Here is a 22,955-nt window from a genome sequence, read left to right as displayed (position 1 = left end):
AAGAGAAGCTTCTTGGAGGTCGAAGTCAGAACGGCGGGCGTCGACCGCGGGCAACTGCCCAGGGATCCATCGGAGAGTTGCAGGGGAGGCTGTGGAGAGCTGGGCCTGGCTCCCCAGTCGAGGTGTTCCAGCAAGTCGTGCTGGTAGCAGGTAGTGCGCTGACCCTTCCGGACTACGGCGGGCTCGGACTCGATCGAGCGGCTCTGCAAAGGGGCCGTGCAGCGTCGTCAGGAGGAAGAGAGAGAGGGTGGAGCGCACAGGGCGCGGTCGGTGCTCAAGAACAGGGCAGCGTGGGGAGGATAGAATGCGGGGAAGGAAAAGTGAGACGCGCCGAAGCCGCGGGTCGCCGCCATTACCCTGTAGAACGCTAGGAGCAGCGTGGCAGCAAGGGGAAGAAGGAAAAGCGCAGGAGACGCCATTTTATTCCATTGGGGAAGAAGGAAAAGCGCGGGAGGCGCCATTTTATTACATTGGGGAAGAAGAAAAAGCGCGGGAGGCGCCATTTTAAATCACCCAAGATGCCGAAGAGTGGCAGTATCACTGCTTTCGTCAACGAGGTAGAAGACTGGACCACGTATGTGGAAAGAATTGAAGTGTACTGCAAGGCAAATGAGGTGGCCCATGGAAAGAAGGCGTCGGTATTATTAAATTTGATGGGCGCGAGAACGTACGGCCTATTGCGGAATTTAATTACCCCAGCTAAACCAATGGAGAAAAGTTTTGAGGAGATTGTTAATATCTTACAGGAACACCTAAACCCTACACCGCTGCTGATAGCAGAAAGATTCAAGTTCCATAAAAGAAACCAGCACAAAGATGAGAGCAATGCTGACTATCTTACGGAACTACGCAAGTTATCGAAGCACTGCCAGTTCGGAGCAGGACTGGCAGACACCTTACGGGATAAGTTTGTCTGCGGGCTCCAGAGTGAAGGAACCCAGAAACGACTACTTTCGGAAAAGGACCAGACGCTAGAACAGGCTTTCAGCGTGGCAGTATCCTACGAAGCAGCAGCACGGGGAGCTGCGGAAATACAACAGAAACCACAAGAATACAGTGCTAACGAAATGGCGTACGGAGCAGAAAAGTGCTATCGCTGCGGCAGAACAACCCATGATCAGAAGGACTGCTGGTTTAAGGACAAAGTATGCTGGCAATGTGGGAAAATGGGACACATAGCAAGAGTCTGCAGGTCAGGAAAGAAAACCAACACTACAAGAACTAAGGAAAAGTACAAGAAAGTAAAGAAATTGACAGACAGTAGTTCGGAAGATCAGGAGAGTGATAAGGACTCCGGGAGCAGGAGACTAAGTTGTCTAAAGTTACACAACGTGATCGCAAAGGAGGATCACCGAACCATTTGGGTCACCCTCATGATAGCAGGGTCCCCAGTAGAGATGGAATTGGACACAGGATCAGCCCTAACTGTCATGAATCGACGAGACTATGAGCGGCTATTCTCACACATACCCTTGAAGGACACGTCCATTGTATTGAAGACATACACGGGGCAAAAAGTCTACCCCAGAGGAAAAATAAGGGTGCCGGTTGAATATAACGGCAAGGAAACACAGAAACTGTATCTATATATACTACCAGATGGAGGACCACCATTATTGGGACGTGAATGGATCCAAAAAATTACAATTGGATTGGCATTCCATTCAGGCGCTAACTGTGACTGATAAAAAGGATGATGACGTCACACCTGGACGACTGTCAAAAATTCTAACTGACGCGAAAGAGGTGTTCCAACAAGGACTTGGGACTCTAAAAAGGAGTAACGGCAACGAAAAAAATCGAAGATAACGCAAACCCCAAATTTTTTTTTTTTAAGGCCAGACGCGATCCGCCCAGCCGTTGAAGCAGAGCTGGACAGTCTGGAGCGTTCGGGTGTGCTGTCCAAGGTGGACTGGAGCGAGTGGGCCACACCCATCGTTCCTGTAATGAAGAAATCATTGAGCAGCACGCCTGGGGAACCGAAGAAGGTTCGCATCTGTGGGGACTTCAAGGTAACTGTGAACCCAGTCCTGCACACAGTACAATATCCACTTTCACGGATAGAAGATATTTTCGCCTCACTATCTGGAGGGAAACGCTTTATAAAGATTGATCTGGCCCAAGCGTATCTACAAATGGAGGTGGAAGAAGCATCTAGGAAATACCTCACGATAAACACTCACAAAGGCCTTTACCAGTACAATCGACTGGTATTCGGGGTAGCATCAGCCCCGGCTATTTGGCAGAGGGCGATGGAACAAGTCCTGCAAGGGATCCCGGGGACCCAGTGTTATTTGGACGACATCCTGGTTACGGGCGAAAATGACAGTGAACACCTTGCCAACCTGGAGCAGGTGCTCACGAGATTACAGGAATATGGGCTACGAGCCAACCGCCCCAAATGCGAGTTCTTCAGGAGACAAATCTCATATTATGGCCACATGATTGATGAGGAAGGGTTGCATAAGTCGCCGGACAAGATTGAGGCTGTAGTCAAGGCTCCAGCACCGGAAAATGTGTCGCAACTGAGGTCGTTCCTCGGGTTGGTGAACTACTACCATAAGTTCTTGCCGAATTTATCTACAATTCTGCACCCACTGAACGCCCTGCTGCAAACTGGAGTAACATGGAAATGGAGTGATGAGTGTATGCGTGCCTTTCAGAAATGTAAATGCCTAATCACTTCAAAAGAAGTATTGGGCCACTACAATCCAACACTACCGATTCGGTTAGCATGTGATGCGTCTCCCTACGGCATCGGAGCGGTGCTGTCACACAAATTCCCCGACGGTTCAGAGAGGCCAATAGCCTTTGCGTCACGCTCGTTAACCTCAGCCGAGCGTAACTACGCCCAGATTGACAGGGAGGCCCTCAGCCTGGTGTGGGAGGTGAAGAAGTTCAATCACTATCTGCACGTGCAGAAATTCACCCTACTGACTGATCATCAGCCCCTGGTCTCCATTTTTAACCCAAAGAAGGGCGTTCCGGTGATGACGGCGCAACGGCTGCAAAGATGGTCACTTTTTCTAGGGGCACATCAGTACGACAGAGAGTACAAGGGTACGAAACAGCATGGAAACGCTGATGGGCTGTCGCGCCTACCGTTGCCTACAGTAGAGGAAGCACCTGCAGTGGACCCTGTTGAGATATTCCATGCGACATAGTCGAATGTCTACCTGTTACAAACTCAAGTATAGAGAAGGAAACCCGAAATGACCCGACACTCTCTCGGGTCTATGATTTGACGGTGAAGGGATGGCCAGCACATGGCGACTCACTGTTGCCAGCATTCTCGCCAAGGAGAGAACAGCTGTCAGTGTGCCGGGGGACCTTGATGTGTGGATCCCGAGTGGTAATTCCACCCAAGTTGAGAGATAGAGTGCTCAATGAGCTTCATGAGGGTCATTTGGGAGGGGTAAAAATGAAGAGCCTAGCCAGGGCGTTTGTGTGGTGGCCGGGAATCAATAAAGAAATCGAGGATATGACCAAGAGATGCACAGGATGCCAGAAGGTCCAAAACGCTCCACCACAGGCCCCGCTACATCCATGGGAGTGGCCCTCATCTCCATGGCAATGGGTACACATTGATTTTGCTGGTCCATTTATGGACTCAATGTTCCTAATCGCTGTGGACGCCCATTCGAAATGGCCAGAGGTCATCAAAATGTCCTCCACCACCACGGAGAAAACTATTGCAGTCCTACGGACCATCTTCGCCAGGAATGGCTTGCCAGAACAGATTTGCTCCGACAATGGGCCACAGTTTGTGTCAGAGGATTTCCGGAGGTTTCTGAGGAATAATGGGGTGAAGCATTACACATCTGCCCCATATCATCCAGCCACAAATGGATTGGCTGAGAGGTTTGTTCAGACCTTTAAAAAGGCCATAAAGGCAATGCATAATGACGACATACCACTACAACACAAGGTGGATAATTTCTTGTTTGCTTACCGGAATGCGACACATGCAGTCACCAACCAAGCTCCAGCCATAATGTTCTTCAACCGAAGGCTAAGATGTTGCCTGGATTTGCTCAAACCAAACATAAGACGAGATGTTGAGGATAAGCAATTCCAGCACATAAATGAGAAGCCAACCAGGAGCTTCAAGATAGGGCAACCAGTCTTGGCCCGCGACTACCGAACAGAAAAATGGCAGCCAGGAACGATATGCACACAGCAGGGACCACTAATGTACACAGTGGACGTTGGAGAGAGCATCGTGAGACGCCATGCTGACCAGATTCTAGAGTCACAGGAACAAGCCAAACCCATACCACGAGCAGGTGCACCTGGTAATCAACCCAAAGTACAGATTGCGTCTACCTCAGAAGCAGTGGTATTGGAAGCTGACGAACCAACCAATGACAATGAGCCAGAATCAACTCCGCCACAAGAACAGGATACTCGAGAAAGGCGCTATCCAGTCAGGATCAGGAAGCCTCCTCAAAGACTGAACTTGTAAATGATTATTTCAGTTGATGTATATAGTACAGAGAAAATTGTAATTGTAATTAGTTATTATTTAGTTGTTAAATGAATGTTATGTACTGTTTATCTAAAAGGGGAGGAATTGTTGTGTATGTGCCTTTAAGAGAAGAACTGATTCTATACTGCAGTACCGGCAGTGACCACCCCTGTATATAAAGCCATAGCAGGCTTCTGTATTTCAGTCTTGAATTACTCTCTGTTCAGTAAATACCTGTTTTATTGTTCTCCTGCAGTCTGAGTCTTATTGATCCTCGGACACTACAACAGTAGTCCTTAAAAATTTCACTGACACATTTCTTATTAGAAAGCTCATCCTCTGTTACACCAGCAAGTACACAGTAACCACGGGCAAGCTTTAAGTCAATGTATAAACAAACTCATTTCAACACCTCTCTTAGAACAGGAGCACCATGTCACTTTGACCATTTTGAAAATCTGACTGAGCCTTTGCAGACAAGGTCTGATAACCAAGAACTGTACACACTGCAAGCCAGAACAAATATAGGTATTATACGGACCTCGTAACTTTGACATTAAGCCAGTATTACTCATGGGGGTGTGGTGCCAGAAGAACTGAGCCAGGTCAGAAATGGCATTTGTGACTTGGCCACTGAGACTGTGAAGCACTGTTTGAAAACAAAACCATCTTTGTTCCTACAGTGTTTTTAGCAAGATACTGTAAATTTCACTGTAATTTATTTAAAAAAAATTCTGCTTCCCAGATGATTTAATGGGTAAAAGCATCATCCAGTGTAGCACAAGAACAGGTTCATGCCCAATTTGTGCTGAAATAGCCGCTCTCAACTGGGAAACAGGAGGGCCACTGCAATTTACCACAACGCCTAGACTAGGGTGGGGAATGGACTTCAGATGAGAGAAGGTCAGGAATGGGCTTGCCTGCAGTGCTCTTCACAACCAAATGGCTTGTTGATCAATCACTGCCTAAGCTCAACATGAAGAATGGCTATTTGCTCAAGGTATCAGAGGAATGCAGGTGCGCAAAAATGATGGGGAGTGAAGACAATTCGGGAAAAAAAATTAAATAGTAGAATTTTAAAAGTGACATAAAGGGCTGGCTTTTCATGGGGAAGACGGGTTGGGGGGCTCCGATGTGGGCAGGAAACCCAGGAGAACGGGTTTCCCGCAGGCCCTGCCGACTTTAACGATAGGGCCTGATTTGCATCTGCAGCCTTTGGTTTCCACCCGCAGCCAGCCAGATGGAGAGGCCAGCAGGTAGGCCTGCGGCACTAGGCCGCACAGAGTAGGGAGGGAGTGATCGGGTGAGGACCGGTGCCGGCCTCCGGAGGATCGGGGAGGGGATGGGGACATTGAAGATCACGGACTCCGGACGATCAGGGAGGGGGACAGTGAAGATCGGGGCCTCCAGAGGATCGTAAGAGGGAGGAGCAGATTGGGGTCGGCCACCAGAGGATTGGGGCCGGCCTCATGATCATCGGTTGGGGGGGGGGGGGGGGTGCGGGGAGCGTCTCTGATTGCAGGGTTGGGTTAGGCAGGGACCCTGGATACAGAAGGTAGGTGTAGAGGCACTTACCTCCTGGACACAGCTGTCCTCGCCTTGCTGTAACTGACGGGTTTTATGAAGTTTTTAAATGGTGGTTAAAGAAAAGGCTTCCAGCCTCATTAAAATATTTAAATTGACGTCCCATCTCCTGGCGACGGGTTGGTTGCCTGCCTGTTAAAACCAGAACTGGGCAGGTTGAGGCCGGGATTCGGATTTTTTTTTAAACAATTTACCTACCCCCCACGCTCCAAACACACCCGTTTTTTCAGGTAAAAATTCTCCACTAAAGGTCAATTTTTAGACAGTTTGATGATAGAACTTTGAAAAACAAATTTAACTGCCCACAGATTATGTGCAATGCAACCCAAGCACTGTGAAAAATGCAAAGTTTTTGGGTACGAGAGATGGAAGAGAGAAATGTCTCAACTTACCGTGGCCTTCTAAAGGCAAGGCCATACTGCTGACAGGCCAGGCCCACGGTGGGCGTGTAAATAATTGGCATAAATCTTTCGATGTTGGAAGTGAGCAGTCTGTAGAAAAGTTTTTCATTTCGATCCTGGAGAGTCATTAGGATAATATACCTGTTGAGAAAAGTAAAGTAAGGACAATTACAACAGGCAACATTGATCAGCAATGACTGCGAGATTCATTCTGCAATTACAACCAGATTTCAATTTCTACAGGCTTTTATTAAGAAACAAAATACATCCTTGCCAAACAACGAATATATCCTAAAAGGGAATAAAACACATCGGCCTAGAAATTCAGTTGCGTTCGCCAGCCGTTAACGCCATAAGAGGGGTAGATTTCCAGCGCTAGGCGCTTAGCGCCCGGGCGCAGCGCGATCTGCGCCTCGCCCCAACTTCAGTTGACATTTAGCGCCGGCGCAAAGTGTTAGCGCCCGCTCAGCTGCGCGCGCAGCTTATGACGTCATTTCGTCGTGCAACGCTGTTTGTGCGCCCCAAACCGGAAATTCAGTGGCGCCCGCCCAATGTGGGCGTGGCGCTGTTAAGAACTGTGAAGTGGAACGCAGCAGAGGCCCTGCGGGCCTCGGGGAGCGCTAATTAAAGGGCACTTTCACTGAACTATAAAGGCCAGCCATTTTGCTGCAATGACTTTAGTGCTTTGGATTTCTGGACACAGACCAAGGAAGAGACCTTACTGATTTGGGACAACATAGGAGAGGTATTTTTGGCTTCTGGCCAGAGCTTGGAAATTTGACTCTGTGATTTCACTGTTTGCAAGTTCATTATGGGGGCTGCATGGGGCTCCAACCCTCAGTTCCAGCATTATGTGCGAAGGGCTCGCAGACGCTGTGTGAGAGGGCCAGCCATGCCTAGACGCAGAGGGGCCATCAGGCGTCGGCAACGTAGGCCTTACCCACTCAGGGAATACCGGCAGCAGGTGTCCTATCTCACCATGACTGCCGCGCATTGTGTTAAGAGGCTGCGCTTCAGAAGGGAGGTGGTTGCAGAGATCTGCCAGCTGCTTCACAGAGATCTGTGTCCACAGCTGATGTGCAGGACCTCTCTGTCGGTGGAAGTGAAGGTCACGGTGGCTCTGAACTTTTATGCAAGCGGCTCCTTCCAAGCCGCTGCTGGGGACATAGCGAACATCTCCCAGTTCGCCGTGCATCGCTGCATCCGGCAGGTCACCGATGCCCTTTTCGCAAGGAGACAACAATTCATCTCCTTCCCCATGACCCTAGAGAGGCAGGAGCAGCGTGCAGTCGGATTTGCCAGGATCGCCGACTTCCCCATGGTGCAGGGCGCCATTGACTGCACGCATGTGGCTATGTGGGCACCTATCGACAATGCCGAGGATTACCGCAACCTGAAGGGCTACCATTCCCTTAATGTACAGCTGGTGTGTGACCACAGGCAGCGCATCCTAGCTGTCAATGCCCGCTTTCCAGGAAGCAGCCACGATGCATTTATCCTGCGCCAGACTACTGTGGCTGACATGTTCCAGGCACAGCCTCCACCAAGGGGATGGCTTATTGGGGACAAGGGCTACCCTTTGTGTACATGGCTCATGAACCCGCTCCGCGCGCCCAGGACCCCTGCGGAGGAGGCATACAACGAAAGCCATCAAGCCACAAGGAACATCATAGAGCAAATGATTGGCGTCCTGAAGCAACGGTTCCGCTGCCTGGATCGATCCGGCGGATCTCTACAGTATTCGCCAGATAGAGTCTCCCAGTTCGTCGTCGTTTGCTGCATGCTGCACAACCTGGCTATCCGCAGGACTCAGGCACTGCCACCTCACGTTGGGCCACCACCTCAGGAGGACGAGCACGAGGACCATGAGGAGGAGGAGGAGGAGGATGAGGAGTACCAGCCCAGAAGGGAGCCACAAGGTCCAAGGGCCGTCCGCCGGCGGCTTATTGAACGACACTTCTAGGCCCCCTGTCAGGGAATGGCTTGTGGCAATGAACGCACCTGAATGCAGCCGCTCCGCAAGCCCTCAGCCAGTTAACGCAACAACCACTTGAAACATGACACCTGGACAAGCTGAATAAATAAAAAGCTTTATTTAACAAACTCAGGGCCCTTCCCACATGAAACAGAAAAACAGACAAGACACCCAAAAAACAGTGAAAAAGATATCTCACTCCCACAACCTGGGGAGGAATAACAAAACTTGTCAATCCAATTGGCCTTCATCTTCGGCCTTTCCAAAATAAGCCCCCCCCCCCTCCAGAACACAAACACCCCCATATAAAAAAAAGTTGGCCACACTCTCTACTTGGTGTGCCGAGAGGGCGAGTCCTTGTGCAGGCTTCTCCGGCCCCTGCCCGACCTGTTGCTCCGCCTCAACCTGGGCCCTGTGGGTGTTGGAAGACTGGGGGAAGGCTCCTGAGGGGCACCAAGCGTATCGGCAGATGCCCTTGGGGGTCGGCCTAGACGAGGTCCGGCCCTGGAGGGGCCGGCTGCTGACTGCTGCAGCTGGGCAGCATCAGTCTCTGCAGCAGCTCGTCGCACCTTGGCTGGGGGAGTGGCAGTGGCGGCTGCAGCAATGGGGGCAAGCTGGCTGATGTCAGGCACTCGCTGGTCGCCAGAGACACTGGCACTCGGCCGGGCTGGCACTGCAGCAAGCGCAGCAATCTGGTGGAGGCCAGACCGCTGTGCTGCAGCAGGGCGGCGGGTGCCCTGTCGATGCTTCCGTGTCACAGCGAGTGTGGCAGAAGTGAGTGCCCGAACTGCCCTGTTCTGTGCCCGCATCAGATCAGCCAGTGTCTGCACGGCACCACTCATGAACTCGCGACTCGCGTCCTGTGCTGCCGCGAGTTGGTCGACACCCCTGGCCTGTGCTGCAACGAGTTGTTCCACACCCCTGGCCTGTGCTGCCGCGAGTTGTTCCACACCCCTGGCCTGTGCTGCCGCGAGTTGTTCCACGCCCCTGGCCTGTGCTGCCGCGAGTTGTTTCACACCCCTGGCCTGAGTCCCCGAAAGCGGCCACACTATGAGCCAGGGACTCAATGGCCTGAGGCAACTGTCCCACAACCCCTATGAACTCGTTGTGGCGCCGCTCGGAGGCCGCGGACATTTCATCAAGGAGGCGCACCTCCTGGGCGAGGACCGTCTCCGGACTGGAGGGCGGACTCTCCATCTGGGGAGAATGCCGCCGAGCTGCCCGACCCTTCCCGCGTGCCTGGACGCCACTGGGCCCAGGAGCTGCGCCCCCCTGCAACACTTCCCCCCTCTGGGGTGAAGGCCGCTGTGCTGCCCGACCCTTCCCGCGTGCCTGGACGCCACTGGGCCCAGGAGCTGCGCCCCCCTGCAACACTTCCCCCCTCTGGGGTGAAGGCCGCCGTGCTGCCCGACCCTTCCCGCGTGCCTGGACGCCACTGGGCCCAGGAGCTGCACCCCCCTGCAACACTTCCCCCTGGCTCTCCTCCAGGCAAGACGTGTCCCCTCCATTGCCATCCCCTGGCGCGGATGAGGGTTCCCCCGATGTGCCGCCTTCCTCTTGGCCCTCGACGTCCTCCTCTTCCAAGGGACTGGCACACTCAGCTTCATGGGCCTCCTCCTCACCAGCTGAAAGCAGGAAGGCACAAGAGTAGCTTTAGAGTGAGGACAGGGCGTCAGCGAGGGAGGCATGAGTGGTGGCATTATGCGCATTGGTCGGACAGTAGCAAAGGATGTAGATCTGAAGCGCAAGGGGAACGAAAGAGGTCCAAACGGTCATGTCCTTACCATTGGGGCCCAGCACAGGGTCGGCATCTCCAACAGCAACGGGGCCAACCACCCGGCCACGCATGAGTCGAGCCACGCGCTCCTCCAGGTCGCTGAGCTCCTGGAACTGGCCACGGCCTCCCCCGGTGACATTCCGGCTCTTCATATTCTTCGCCAGCTTGGCCTGCAAGAGAAAGGACGGCCTCTAAGTACAGTGTGTTGCCCTGCTGTTGTGTGCACTGCCTCCCATGGTCGAATAGCTTGGCCAGTGTGGGGCCCTGTTGTTGTGTGCACTGCCTCCCATGGTCGAATAGCTTGGCCAGTGTGTAAAGTGCAGAAAGTGCTACTGATGATCATGCCAGTGCCATAGCTGCTGGAGGAGGGCTGGCCATTAGGCCTTTGAGGTCCCTTTGCCCATAATGTGAGGTGCACATGCAAGGATGAGGAGGACACTGGAAAGGGTACTCACCCTGACCATCCGAGTGAGGTCGTTGTACTTCTTGCGGCATTGTTCCGCACTCCTCGGGACATCGCTGGTGGATGACACCCTGTGGGCGATTTCCCTCCAGGCTCTCCTGTACTGCCTCCTGGGAGCCTTCTTGCCACTGTCCGGGCACAAGATCTCTCTTCTCTTTTCAAAAGCCTTAAGCAGCACCCTCAAAGCATGCTCTGAGAAGCGCTGCGCTCGTTCACGGGCCTTCTGCATGGCTTCAGGCGCTATTTGGGTCCACCAGCAGTGTTCAGGCCTAGCTGCAGGGCTCCACTATCCAGGGCGTGGCAGCAGACCAAGTCGACCCTTCCCCCTTTAAGAGCTGGCCGGCGTCAGGGTGTCTGCTGTCAATCAAAACATGACCGCACCTGCGCTGCGCCCGGCCTCGGCGTTATCAGTCCGCACCGCCGGCTTAGCGCCTAAAGATAGGAGTGCAACGCCAGTTTCAGCGCTCGCCCAAACTCCTTGGACAAATCTACTGAATTTCGGCGAAGTGGCCTACACTTTCCGGCGGGCGCTAACTTTAGCGCCCGCCCGACTTTAGCGCCCCAAAAGTGGCGCGACTGAATTTCTAGGCCATCCTCCTTAACTGAATGTTCAATACATTCATTAGCACAAGAATATTGAACAATATGGTCTGAGCTGTAAAGTTGGATCATGTCCTTGTATGGATGATACACAAAGCAGCAGCAAGGACCAGACAGGAAAAATTGATCAAACAAAAGCAAAATACTGCAGAGATGCTGGAACTCAAATGAAAAACAGAAAATGCTGGAAACACTCAGCAGGTCAGACAGCATCTGTGGAGAGAGAAACAGAGTTAACGTTTCAGGTCGATGACCTTTCATCAGAACTGAAAGATGTTAGAGTTGAACAGCTTTTAAGGAAGGGCAGAGCCAGGAGAAGGGGGCAGGAAAAGAACAAAAGGGAAGGTCTGTGATAGGGTGGAAGGCAGGAGTGATTAAAGGACAAAAGTAATGATGGCCCGAGGCAAAGGAGGTGATAATGAGACAAGTATAGAAACAAAAGATGGTTCCAGAGGAGGTGTAAATGGTTACAGCAGGGGAGGGAAGCATGGAAAATGGCAAAGAGGAGAAGGCTCCCGTGGCCCAGGAATGTGGTGGAGAAAGAAAAGACGTGCATTTATATAGTACCTTTCACGACCTCAGGACATCCCAAAGCGCTTTACAGCCAATGAAGTACTTTTGAAGTGTGGTCATTGTCTGTAATGTAGGAAACGCAGCAGCCAATTGTGCACAGCAAGCTCCCACAAACAGAAATGTGATAATGTTATGTTGATTGAGGGATAAATATTGGCCAGGACACCAGGGATAATTCCCCTGCTCTTCATCAAAATAGTGCCATGGGATTTTTTACATCCACCTGAGAGTACAGACGGGGCCTCGGTTTAACGTCTCATCCGAAAGCTGGCATCTCCGACAGTGCAGCACTCCCTCAGTATTGCACTGAAATGTCAGCCTAGATTTTTGTGCTCAAGACTCTGGAGTGGGACTTGAACCCACAATCTTCTGACTCACAGGCGAGAGTGCTACCCACTGAGACACAGCTGACACCAGGTAGACCCCAGGGATGAGGACCACCCCGCCAGCGGTGTACCAATAGGGCATCCCCACCCCAAGCACCAGCCCACACCTCCTCCACTCCCTGTGGCTCTAGTGCAGCCATCCTCCCATTACCAGCACCTGCTGTCTGAGAGAAAATAGGAGCTGTGGTTAAGGTCCAATGTTTTAAACTCAAATATTAAGGCTGGAAGGTTATAAAGTGCCTAGCACTATATAGTGTAGAGCTCACTTGGTACGGCTAAAGTCTTACAGTTGTATCATGTTCAGACAAATTTACAACTATATAGGCTTTCAAAAGATAACCTTACAATAGTGTGTTATGTAACCCTAGAAGCTTGAGTACAGATGTCGACGGAGAACTGTACATCTAGTTTATATTTAGTTTTAATTTGCTGGGAAGTATTCCAAAGGAAGGTACCAGAAAAAAACCACACCTCCACGAAGGAACGACAGCAGTATAAATGGGATAGGCGCATTCTAGGTAGCAAATATGTAGGGTCTACAATGAAGACAGAAATACTGTGCCAAGTGGAAATTCTTCAACAGTGTCAGACACACAAGGTGGTCTTTGGAAAAGTTTAGAGAAAACACAGTTATTTGACTGAAACTACTTTGTTCCAGTGTTGTGAGGTGGGCGAGGGGAGAACACATGTAATGCATCCAGTATTTGATTTCTGCAAACTGTATATGGAAAGTGACCTGTGGAACTACTTTTGCAGAGATGCTAAAATCATAAAAGGAGGAAGCGATGCAGTGCATTAGATAGCATGGCAAAAGAAAGTTTAAATAGATGACCAAGTGTTTTTGGATATAATTGAGGAACGCAAAAAGATTTGGGAATGACAAACAGCTTTTACTATTATAACAGATGATGCTGAGCCCATAATAATGGAAATGGCCCATGTACTCTTGAGACATTCCAGCAGAAAAAAAGCCACATTATTTTAATAAGAGACACAGCCTGGATTCTTACAATCAGGGTAAATAGACTCTTGAAAGTGGTTAGCCAGTAGCACCCTTGTGGCTTTTGATGGAGAATCTTAATTTATCTGGTTAATGGACCAGGTTCCTCCACCTGCCATCTCGGGCACATTTGTGGCAGCAGCAAAAGTAGTTTCATAAATGGCAATCTGTACTCGAGCTTCTAGACCCCTGTGCTCGCTGACCTTCTAGACCCCTGTGCTCGCTGACCTTCTAGACCCCTGTGCTCGCTGACCTTCTAGACCCCTGTGCTCGCTGACCTTCTAGACCCCTGTGCTCGCTGACCTTCTAGACCCCTGTGCTCGCTGACCTTCTAGACCCCTGTGCTCGCTGACCTTCTAGACCCCTGTGCTCGCTGACCTTCTAGACCCCTGTGCTCGCTGACCTTCTAGACCCCTGTGCTCGCTGACCTTCTAGACCCCGGTGCTCGCTGACCTTCATTGGCTCCCAGTTAAACAACGCCTCGATTTAAAAATTCTCATCTTTGTTTTCAAATCCCTCCATGGCCTCACCCCTCCCTATCGCTGTAAACTCCTCCAGCTTCACAAATCTCAGAGATATCTGTGCTCCTCCAATTCTGGCCTGTTAAGCAGCCCCGATTTTAATTGCTCCACCATTGGTGGCTGTGCCTTCAGCTGCCAAGGCCCCAGGTTCTGGAATTCCCTCCCTAAATCTCTCCGCCTCTCTACCTCTCTTTCCTCTGTTAAGACACTCCTTAAAATCTACCTCTTTGACCAAGCATCTGCCCTAATAGCTCCTTATGTGGCTCGGTGTCAAATTTTGTTTTATAATGCACCTGTGAAGCACCTTGGGACGTTTTACCATGTTAAAGCTACTGTATAAATATAAGTTGCTGTTGTAATAGAGTTCTACGACAACTTCAATCCAAGTCAAGCATCCGATCACAAGATTTACCATCCACATGTTTCCACTCATTTTGATGAGGCACATAATAAATATGATGATTGTTTTGCATGTACATTAAGTATGTAGTCCTCTCCCCCCCCCCCCCCACCCACACATTTATAACTTGTAGAAGTTCTGTGTTACACAAGAACAAATTTATCTGGCTTGCTTCATTATGTAGTGTTAAAAGATAAATCAAACATGCATTTATATAGTGCCTCATATCCTCAGTATATTTCAAAGTGCTTCACAACCAGTGAATTACTTTGGAAGTGCATTCAATGTTATGTTATGCAAGCAAATAGCGCAGCCAATTAGGCACAGCAAGGTCCACAGACAACGCAAGATGAATGATGAGTTAATCTGGTTTTGGTGGTATTTGAGGGAGGAATGTTAAAAAGAAAAGTTTTGCATTTATTTAGTGCCTTTCATATCCTGAGGATGTCCCAAAATGATTCACAAACAATTAATTACTTTTTGAAGAGCAGTCAATGTTATGTAGACAAACACAGCAGCCAATTTGTGCACAGCAAGGTGCAACCAACAGCAATGACCAGTTGATCTGTTTTGTTGGTGTTGGTGGAAGATAAATGTTGGCCAGGACACTGGGAGAACTCTATGGTCAGCTTCCCAATAGTGGCAAAGCACCTTTTGCACCACTTGACCAGGCAGATGGTACTTGGAATTAATGTCTCATCTGAAAGGCAGCATCTTCAACAACGCTGCACTCATTCAGTGCTGCACTGAAGTGTCAGCCGACATCATGCGCTCAAGTCACGGAGTGGGGCCCAAGCATTTCTCCATCAGATTAACTTCTGATCTTTAGGTGGAAAGGTGTCAAGTTTTCACTGCTGCATTCTATTTCTGCTTACCATTATTTCACTAGAACTGAACTGGAACACACTGACTGCAGCAATTGAGGTAATCATGTTGCTGCTGAGGATCTCCCTCTGAACAAAGTGGTCACTCTATGTAGTGCAGCTGCTCCCACAACTTCTGGTTGTTGTTGCAGCTTGTTACACGGTTCGCAATCTTTCATCGCCTACCCTCCTTTATCTCTATATCTACATAACAGATTTTACACTGTGGTGTCTTTTATGAATGTTTTTCCAATTTTTTTTCTTTGGATGGTCATCAATTTTCTTCTTCTTTGGTTAAGTCTGTTTTTATCCTTTTGAATTTATTGTCAACTTCCATTATTTTTCAGTTATATTGCACTAAATTTTTCTCCCCCTACTTCCAAATTATTCTGCCCATCGCATTTCAGGTTTTCATATGCTCCTTCGAATAAATATATGAGAGATTATATGCACAAACCTACAACTCCATTTATGGTACAATGAGAAACTCCACAGTCCTAGATTTGTCTTCCAACACTTTAAACCTGCCTCTGCTCAACTTCCAGGCCTGCCTCTGCTCCACATCTGCTTTTGTCCCTCCCTCATAATGTACCCCAACTGTTTCTCCTCCATCGCCACTTCTTGCAGACAGACCCATCTGAAGGGATTAAGCCTCAAGATTCTCATGCTGCTTGGGCAGCAGGTCCTGCTCCCTTTTGGCTCCAGCCCCAAGGGTCTAAAGCACTGAACATTGCTTTAAAAAAAGCCCCCCTTCCCACCCTCCAGTGGCCCAGCTGACACACAGGGTGGAATTTTAGTCCCCCCAACCCCCATGACAGGTGGGACGGGCGTAAATTCTTAAAAATTAGAAACCCGACCCCAACCCACCATGAACGCACCTAGTTTTCCGGTTTAACCGGGGTGGGTTGGGGATCGGACAAGGAATCTGCACTCGAGAGGCGAGTCAGTAATTCTGTGCGCCTCAGATTTTTGCAGCCATGTGGGTTTAACGGATGCGGGCCGGGTTTCCAAGGGTTCAGGTAACTTGGCAGCTGAAGGGAAGTGAAAAGTGCCGGATCCAACAGGTAAGTGCTTTTCCAGCACTGCTTGTGGGCCAGGAGGAGCAGGAATGTTCCCCCACTCCCGCCCCCGGACTCCAAGCTAACCTGCCGCGATCTGCCGATCCCCACTCTGCGATCCAAACTTCAGTCCTCATGATCCAATGCCAACCCAAGATCTCTTTCTCCTTCCCGCCCCCCAACCCCTGGTTCTCATCTGCAGCCTTCGGCCGCAGGCCTTCCCGCCCAGCCTCTTAATCTGGCTGGCTGCCGGACGGAGAAACTGAGAAAAAAAAATTCAAATGGGGTCCTGCTGTTACATTCGGCAGGACCTTCACATTACATGCATTTCCTGGCTGGTAGAAGTCGCACCTGCCCCCTCCCCATAACTATCAAGGCCACAGAAAGGCCCTCTCCCCAGCCCATGAGCAAACCCATAGGAAATCCTCTAGTATTTTTAATTTTGCCTTGCGGTAGCTAGTCCATTACTTTTTAGCTATAAAATGTTTATGATTTGACAACATTAAATGAAAATTTCCTACTTAATGTTTATCCACTGCTTAGCTTAATGTATATATCATTTAAACAAATTATCTAGACGAATTAACTTAGTAAACAAATGTCTAAGTTGCACTTTGAGTTTATTTGACCCAGCAGAAAATCAACGAATGGACTGCTATCTGGTTGGTTATAGCTGCTATCTTTCCCTAGTGTCTGGCAGCATACTGATGGGAAAACTTTCACCTTTATTTCTATAGAGTTTCACAGTACATCCCAGCTTTATGTAGCATTCCAAACTACTGGAAAAACTGACCCATTAGCAACAACATTGCTGTACAGTGACCCTCATTCCATTAAAAGGAGTATCCTGTACTTGAATGATGAGATTTGGCTCTAATCCAAGCAGAGGAGGGGCGGTGAAGCACAATATTTTCTTCAGTGGCACTTAATGTGAAGCTCTGCTTTTGCGTTTTTCATTCTTTATTTATAAGACAATGGACCAGAATTTGCGGTGGGTATTACGGCGTGAGTGTACGCCATCATACCGCCTTTGAAATGAACCACAAGTTCAGGATTTCCACATGCGCAAAATCCCGAACTTGCGATCTGTCAAGTTCCGACTTAACAGATGATCTGCACTGACGAGGAAATCCTCATTGCTGGCGTAGAGTTGGGCTAATTGCCCACCAATTAAATATGAAAATTTTACGGCTGATGCAAACAGGCACAGGGCCTGTCTGCATCAGTGTAAGGGGACACCTCAAAAAATGCAAAGCATCGTTCGGCATGTTTCAACATTATTTAACTTGCATAAAAGTGAAATTGGAACATTAGAACAGATGAAAGCACCTGAGCTCCATTTGAATAATTTAGCTGTGACCTTCATAGAATTGTGAAGAGCTTTTTTTGTTAATTAGTTTTAGTGTCTACACATCTCTATATTACTGAAATCCTGATGTTGAATCTTGGTGCTGTTATTTTGCCAGTTTTTTTTATGTGGGGCAATCTGAATTCAACTGATACTAAATTCCAAATAAAGAACGAAATGTTAAACCTAACTATATATTTATCTTATTTCCTGACATTAAAGCTTTTAAAGTCACCATACGGTACTGTTGTCATTGACAAGTTACTGTGTAGTGACACAAAAAGTTCCAATATAACTTTAATGTCAGATCTCCATCTAACACTTGAAGCCAAGCAGTGTGAGCCCTCCTCCAACAGTTCACCTCAGACTAGGAGTTCTCACTATTTTCAGAATAACTCCAGACTGATGCAAAGCTGCATTTAAGAAGCTCGAAGGTGCTTGCTGCAACAAATATACTTTTTCCTCTCACCATATGAGCCCAGCACAGGAAACAAGCCCAAGGCAGATTACACTCAGTTAGTGGACTTATTGCTCCTTCTTCATATGTGTAATGGTGGATTCAGGATGCACTTCCTGCGGCAGTGACAAAGGACTTTTTAAAAACTGGACTTAATTGGACTTCATTTCATGGTGTCGATCCTTCATTTATGTCCATTAAATGTGGTATAATTGTGGTTTCAGGGTTTATTAGGTGGAAATGGTTATGAAGTTCAATCCTTCACGAGTATGCAAAGGATAATGACTTAAAACATTCATGTGGGTGGTGAGAGTTGGCTGGTCTGTGTTATAAAACATGTGCAACAGGAGCTGGTGTAACAGGTTGGACTGCTTTATACTTATGGATCTTCAAAGTCAGTTTTTATTGGGTTTTGATTTTTTTTCCAACCAATTTTTCAGAAAAAACTACAATCCAACATTGTTGCCAGATTCTCCCTTTTTCATCTTATTCCAAGTTACAAGATGGTGGTGTCAGTCCTGCTGGTGTGATAACAAAGAACTCTATTTGAAATCACCAAGCATGTTAACAAAGAAGACCATTTAAATCTTGAAATGTATTAAGACTCTAAAATACAGCATTTTGGGAGCCAGGTTAACATTACGGACAAATAAAATCTCACTGACAACAAATTTGACAACCTTCTTACTGTTAAAGTGTACTGTGCTTACCCTTGGTAACTATTCCCATGTGCTCTTTCAATGCTAGCCTCCTACTTCTCCGACAGTGGCAGAAGATTGAGGCATCTGGCTAATGATTTGCAGCAGGAGCCTTGGGAGATTGAGGTGGCACTTCCTGGACTTTGGTCGTAACTGTTTCCTCTTTAAGGATAGAGAATTGAAGGAGCTCAATGGTCTATCATATAGCATGCAGGTTTCAGAAGGCATTCCTAATGGGATGAGACCAATTGTTAGCAATTTATCATGTGAGCTTTCCACTGCTCTGCTGTGTGGGAACATTTTCAGAAGGATGATGGTGTGAAGGGTATCAAGGCATTGCAGGATATAATATATTTAGAAAAGATAGGGAGGGAAAAGGGGAGGTGGAGTAGCTGTACTTATTAGGGATAACATAATGGCAGTAGAAAAAAGTGGCACAGATATCAGCAAGACAAAAATAGAATCCATATGGATAGAGATAAAAGATAATAAAGGATCAATCATACTAATAGGCGTAGTCTACAGACCACCTAATAGTGGAAGAGAGGTGGAGGAAGAAATATACAGACAAATTAGGGAAATGAGTATAAAGCATTGAATAATAATCATGGGGGATGTCAACTACCCCGATATTAATTGGACAGAAAAGGTAGGTAAAGGGGATAAGCAAATGGAGCTCCTAAAATGTGCACAGGACTCCTTTCTAACCCAATATGTAAAAAGCCCAACAAGGGAGGATTGCGATTGGATTTAGTAATGGGGAATGAACAAGAGCAGAGAAGTAAAGGTAGGGGAACATATAGGTAACAGTGACCATAATATAATACGCTTTAAGATGATAATTGAGAAGGACATAAGTATGACAAAAACTAGGTTAATAGATTGGAGAAAAGCTGATTTTGAGGGGCTGAGAATGGAACTTGGGGAAAAAAATGGGCAACAATATTGGCAAACAACAATGTAGAACGACAATGGGAAACATTTAAAACGGTGTTCAACAGAGTGCAGGAAAAATATATTCCACTAAAAGGAAAGAACAAACTAAACAATAATGGGACGCCATGGATGAATAAAGTCATAAGGGAACAATTGAAGGTAAGGAGAGGCATACATTAAGTACATAGACAGCAGGGGAGTGCATGATAAGAGAGAATACAAAAAGATTAGGAGAGAAGTAAAAAAATCCAATTAGGGAGGCAAAGAGAAACTATGAAATTAAATTATCAAGGAACATAAAACAAAATAGTAAAATATTTTATAGGCACATCAATAAAAAAGGTTGGAATGGGAATAGGACCATTAAGGGATAGTCAGGATAATTCCACAGGTAACGATAGCGAGATGGCAGAAATATTAAATAATTATTTTGCTTCAGTATTTACCAGGGAGATAGAACAGGTGAACATGACATTGGATGATGAGATTAGTAATGAGGTAACTGCATTTAAAATAAAAAAGGGGATATATTAAATAAATTAATCAAACTCAAAGGAGGATAAAACCCCTGGTCCGGATGGATTGCATCCACGCATTTTAAAACAATCTAAGGAAGAGATAGCAGAGGCATTACCACGCATATTTAATAATTTGTTAGAAAAAGGTATAGTGCCAGAGGACTGACGGATAGCTAATGTAATACCGGTATTTAAGGGGGGGGATAGAGCATTTCCAGGGAATTATAGACCAGTCAGCTTAACATCGGTGGTAGGAAAAAATAATGGAATCCCGATGAAAGGAGAAAATAGAAGAACATCTAGAAACCAAAAATATAATAATGAATAGTCAACATGGATTTCAAAAGGGAAAGCCTTGCTTGACCAAACTTATTGAATTTTTTGAAGAGGTAACAAAGGGAGTAGACAATGGTAATGCAGTAGATGTAATTTTTCTGGATTATCAAAAGACCTTTGATAAGGTACCCCATAATAGTCTAATGAACAAGGTCAGAGAATGCGGAGTCAGGGGACAAGTAGCAAAATGGATTGCTGGCTGGCTTCAAGACAGAAAGCAGAGACTAGGGGTAAAGGGTAGCTATTCACGTGGCAGAAGGTGGGTAGTTATGTTCCACAAGGATCAGTGCTGGAACCACTGCTGTTCACAATTTACATTAATGATTTAGACTTAGGAATCAAAAATTGTGTTCAAGTCCCCCTCCAGAGACTTGAGCACAAAAATCTAGGTTGACACTCCAGTGCAGTACTGAGGGAGAGCACCGAGACGTTAAACCAAGGCTCCATCTGGTCTCTCGGGTGGATGTAAAAGATCCCATTGCACTATTTCGAAAAGCAGCGAAGTTATCCCCGGTGTCCAGGCCAATATTTATCCCTCAATCAACATCACTAAAAAAAGAGATTATCTGGTCATTATCACATTGCTCTTTGTGGAAGCTTGCTGTGCGCAGATTGGCTGCTGCGTTTCCTACATTACAACAGTGACTACACTGCAAAAGTACGTCATTGGCTGTAAAGCGCTTTGGGACATCCGTGAAAGGCGCTATATAAATGCAAGTCTGTCTTTCTTTCATTGAAAGTACCACCATGCCTTAAACTCGTTGTTTCTCGTCCTGGCTCTGAGGCAGGTCTTGGTCAACTTGGAGTTCCTGAATTTAAAATGCTTAGTTATTATCAACAAAGAAAATAACTGAATTCGCCCTTTTATAAATTTGTCAAATGTCTGTTGAATTGCACATTTATTTCATAGCAATTACCTACTTGTCAAGATCATTGGTTTTGGTCTCATAGCTTTTAAGGACACGGAGAACCTGAACACCTTGGGTTAAAAAACACGGTGGGAGCAGGCCATGAATTCCAAGCTGCAGCCTTTCTTCAAGACTAAAGGCCATACCCTGCAAAAACAAAATTATCCTCAATAAAACTGCATTTTTGCAACAATGTGCTATAGCCTAGCCAAAAAAGAAACAAATGCCTCAAGTGTGAATATTCTCGATGGACGAGGGGTGTGGGGATTCAAAATGAAGAAAAGGGGGAATGGGCCCCCACGTACGCGCCTGCCGCCATTTTTACGGTGGCGAGTGGTGTGACTTGCGAGTCTCCAGTCTTGGAGAGGCAGGACACTTCGTTATAATATTAATTCAGGCTCCTACAGTGCAGTTGGCAGCCTGATTCAAATTTAACAGATGTGAAATGGAGTTAAGAGCTCCAGCAGGTAAATGTTTTTTTTTTAAAGAGCACTCCTTGTGGGCCAGGAGGAGCAGGAGTACTCCCCACAGCCCTCAAGCAAACGTTCGACCTTCCTTCTGCTGAGCGTGGCCTCTCCTTGTTCCCCCTGCTCCAACCCCCACTGCTGGGCTCTGACCACTCCACCCACCCCCCCCGCCAACACCACCAAGCCCCGATCTTTCCCTCCCTCCCGATTGGCAGGCTCGGACAATTTGATGGTTGAATGAGAATCAGTTACTCAGAGTTTGGCACCGGCATTTTACATATTTACATGAAGAACATCACACAACTTTGGTGTCTTAAGAGTGTGACAAGACGCCCACCGAGCACCCTTCTCTCAATTGCTGCAAAGTTCCTACCGCTGCCTTTTCTGCTCGGCAGCCGGCCAGATTTCAATCTAGCTGGCTGCCGGGGGATGGGGAACGGAAGAAGAAAACGATAATTGGGTCCTGCCGTTAAATTTGTCCAGACATCCGCATCCCTGGGGTTTCCCCTGGAAATCTGCGCTCCCTGCACGCTCCCTGGAAATATCTGGGCCAACATTTTTTTCCAATCATTTATTAAGAAGGGTAATTCTTTGAATATTAGGTGGTGTAACATAGCAGTTGTTTGCAGCTGTAATAAAAGACAGAGGTGTCCGACTGGACCAAGATAACACAAAGACTCAGAAAGTGCATTAGAGAAACAAGCAGGCAAATCACTTTTGACTTGACAAACAACACTTGATTTTTAACTTTACATTGAACTTCTGGGTAAGAGATGCACATGCAAAAGTGTGTGAGATATGTGGCCACAAGTAATTAGTAGATTGTTTTGGTCTGTACAGAATATGCAAGTGCTGCAGATTTTGTGCTCTTGGCATAGACATGGAGATCAGATTCAAGCATAACAACTTACTTGGATCTATTCTAGTCATAATTTTGTAGAGGACAGACTGCCTGGCAACATCTCTCCACTGATGGAGAGGATATATTCTGGCATGGTATTGGCTAACTTTGAGTCTACTGTTCTGTAAGATTCTTACCATACTGAGTACAAGGAGCAACTTATGGGTCTCCTCTGCAGGCAGTCAGACAGAGCTATGATATTCCATTACTGGGAAGATATAATCTTTGTGAAATACTAAAGCTGCCAATTGCAACAAGCAGGTCCAAACTGTGCTGAATATCCCATCTCTTCTATTAGCTTTTTCCGGCCTCGTTGC

At 47.5% G+C, this 22,955-nt stretch overlaps 1 protein-coding gene across 2 annotated transcripts in view; it reads right to left on the bottom strand.

Moving 5' to 3' along the window:
- The window catches only part of LOC147111701 (NADP-dependent malic enzyme-like), a 251,482-nt gene that overhangs the window by 124,400 nt on the left and 104,127 nt on the right, over nt 1–22,955 (bottom strand). For both annotated transcript variants that reach the window (XM_085998812.1, XM_085998813.1), the window contains exons 3-4: nt 21,284–21,417; nt 6,445–6,594 (exon numbers count right to left, since the gene is read on the bottom strand). In XM_085998812.1, the coding sequence (XP_085854938.1) occupies nt 6,445–6,594; nt 21,284–21,417 (284 nt within the window). The remainder of the gene's footprint in view (nt 1–6,444; nt 6,595–21,283; nt 21,418–22,955) is intronic.

Source organism: Somniosus microcephalus, chromosome 10 (genome assembly GCF_052327205.1).
Source record: "Somniosus microcephalus isolate GS21.2 chromosome 10, FLI_Smic_1.0, whole genome shotgun sequence".
Classification (NCBI taxonomy): Eukaryota; Metazoa; Chordata; class Chondrichthyes; order Squaliformes; family Somniosidae; genus Somniosus; species Somniosus microcephalus.
The sequence above is the reverse complement of the archived record's forward strand: the minus strand, read 5'-3'. Positions and strand labels throughout refer to the sequence as shown.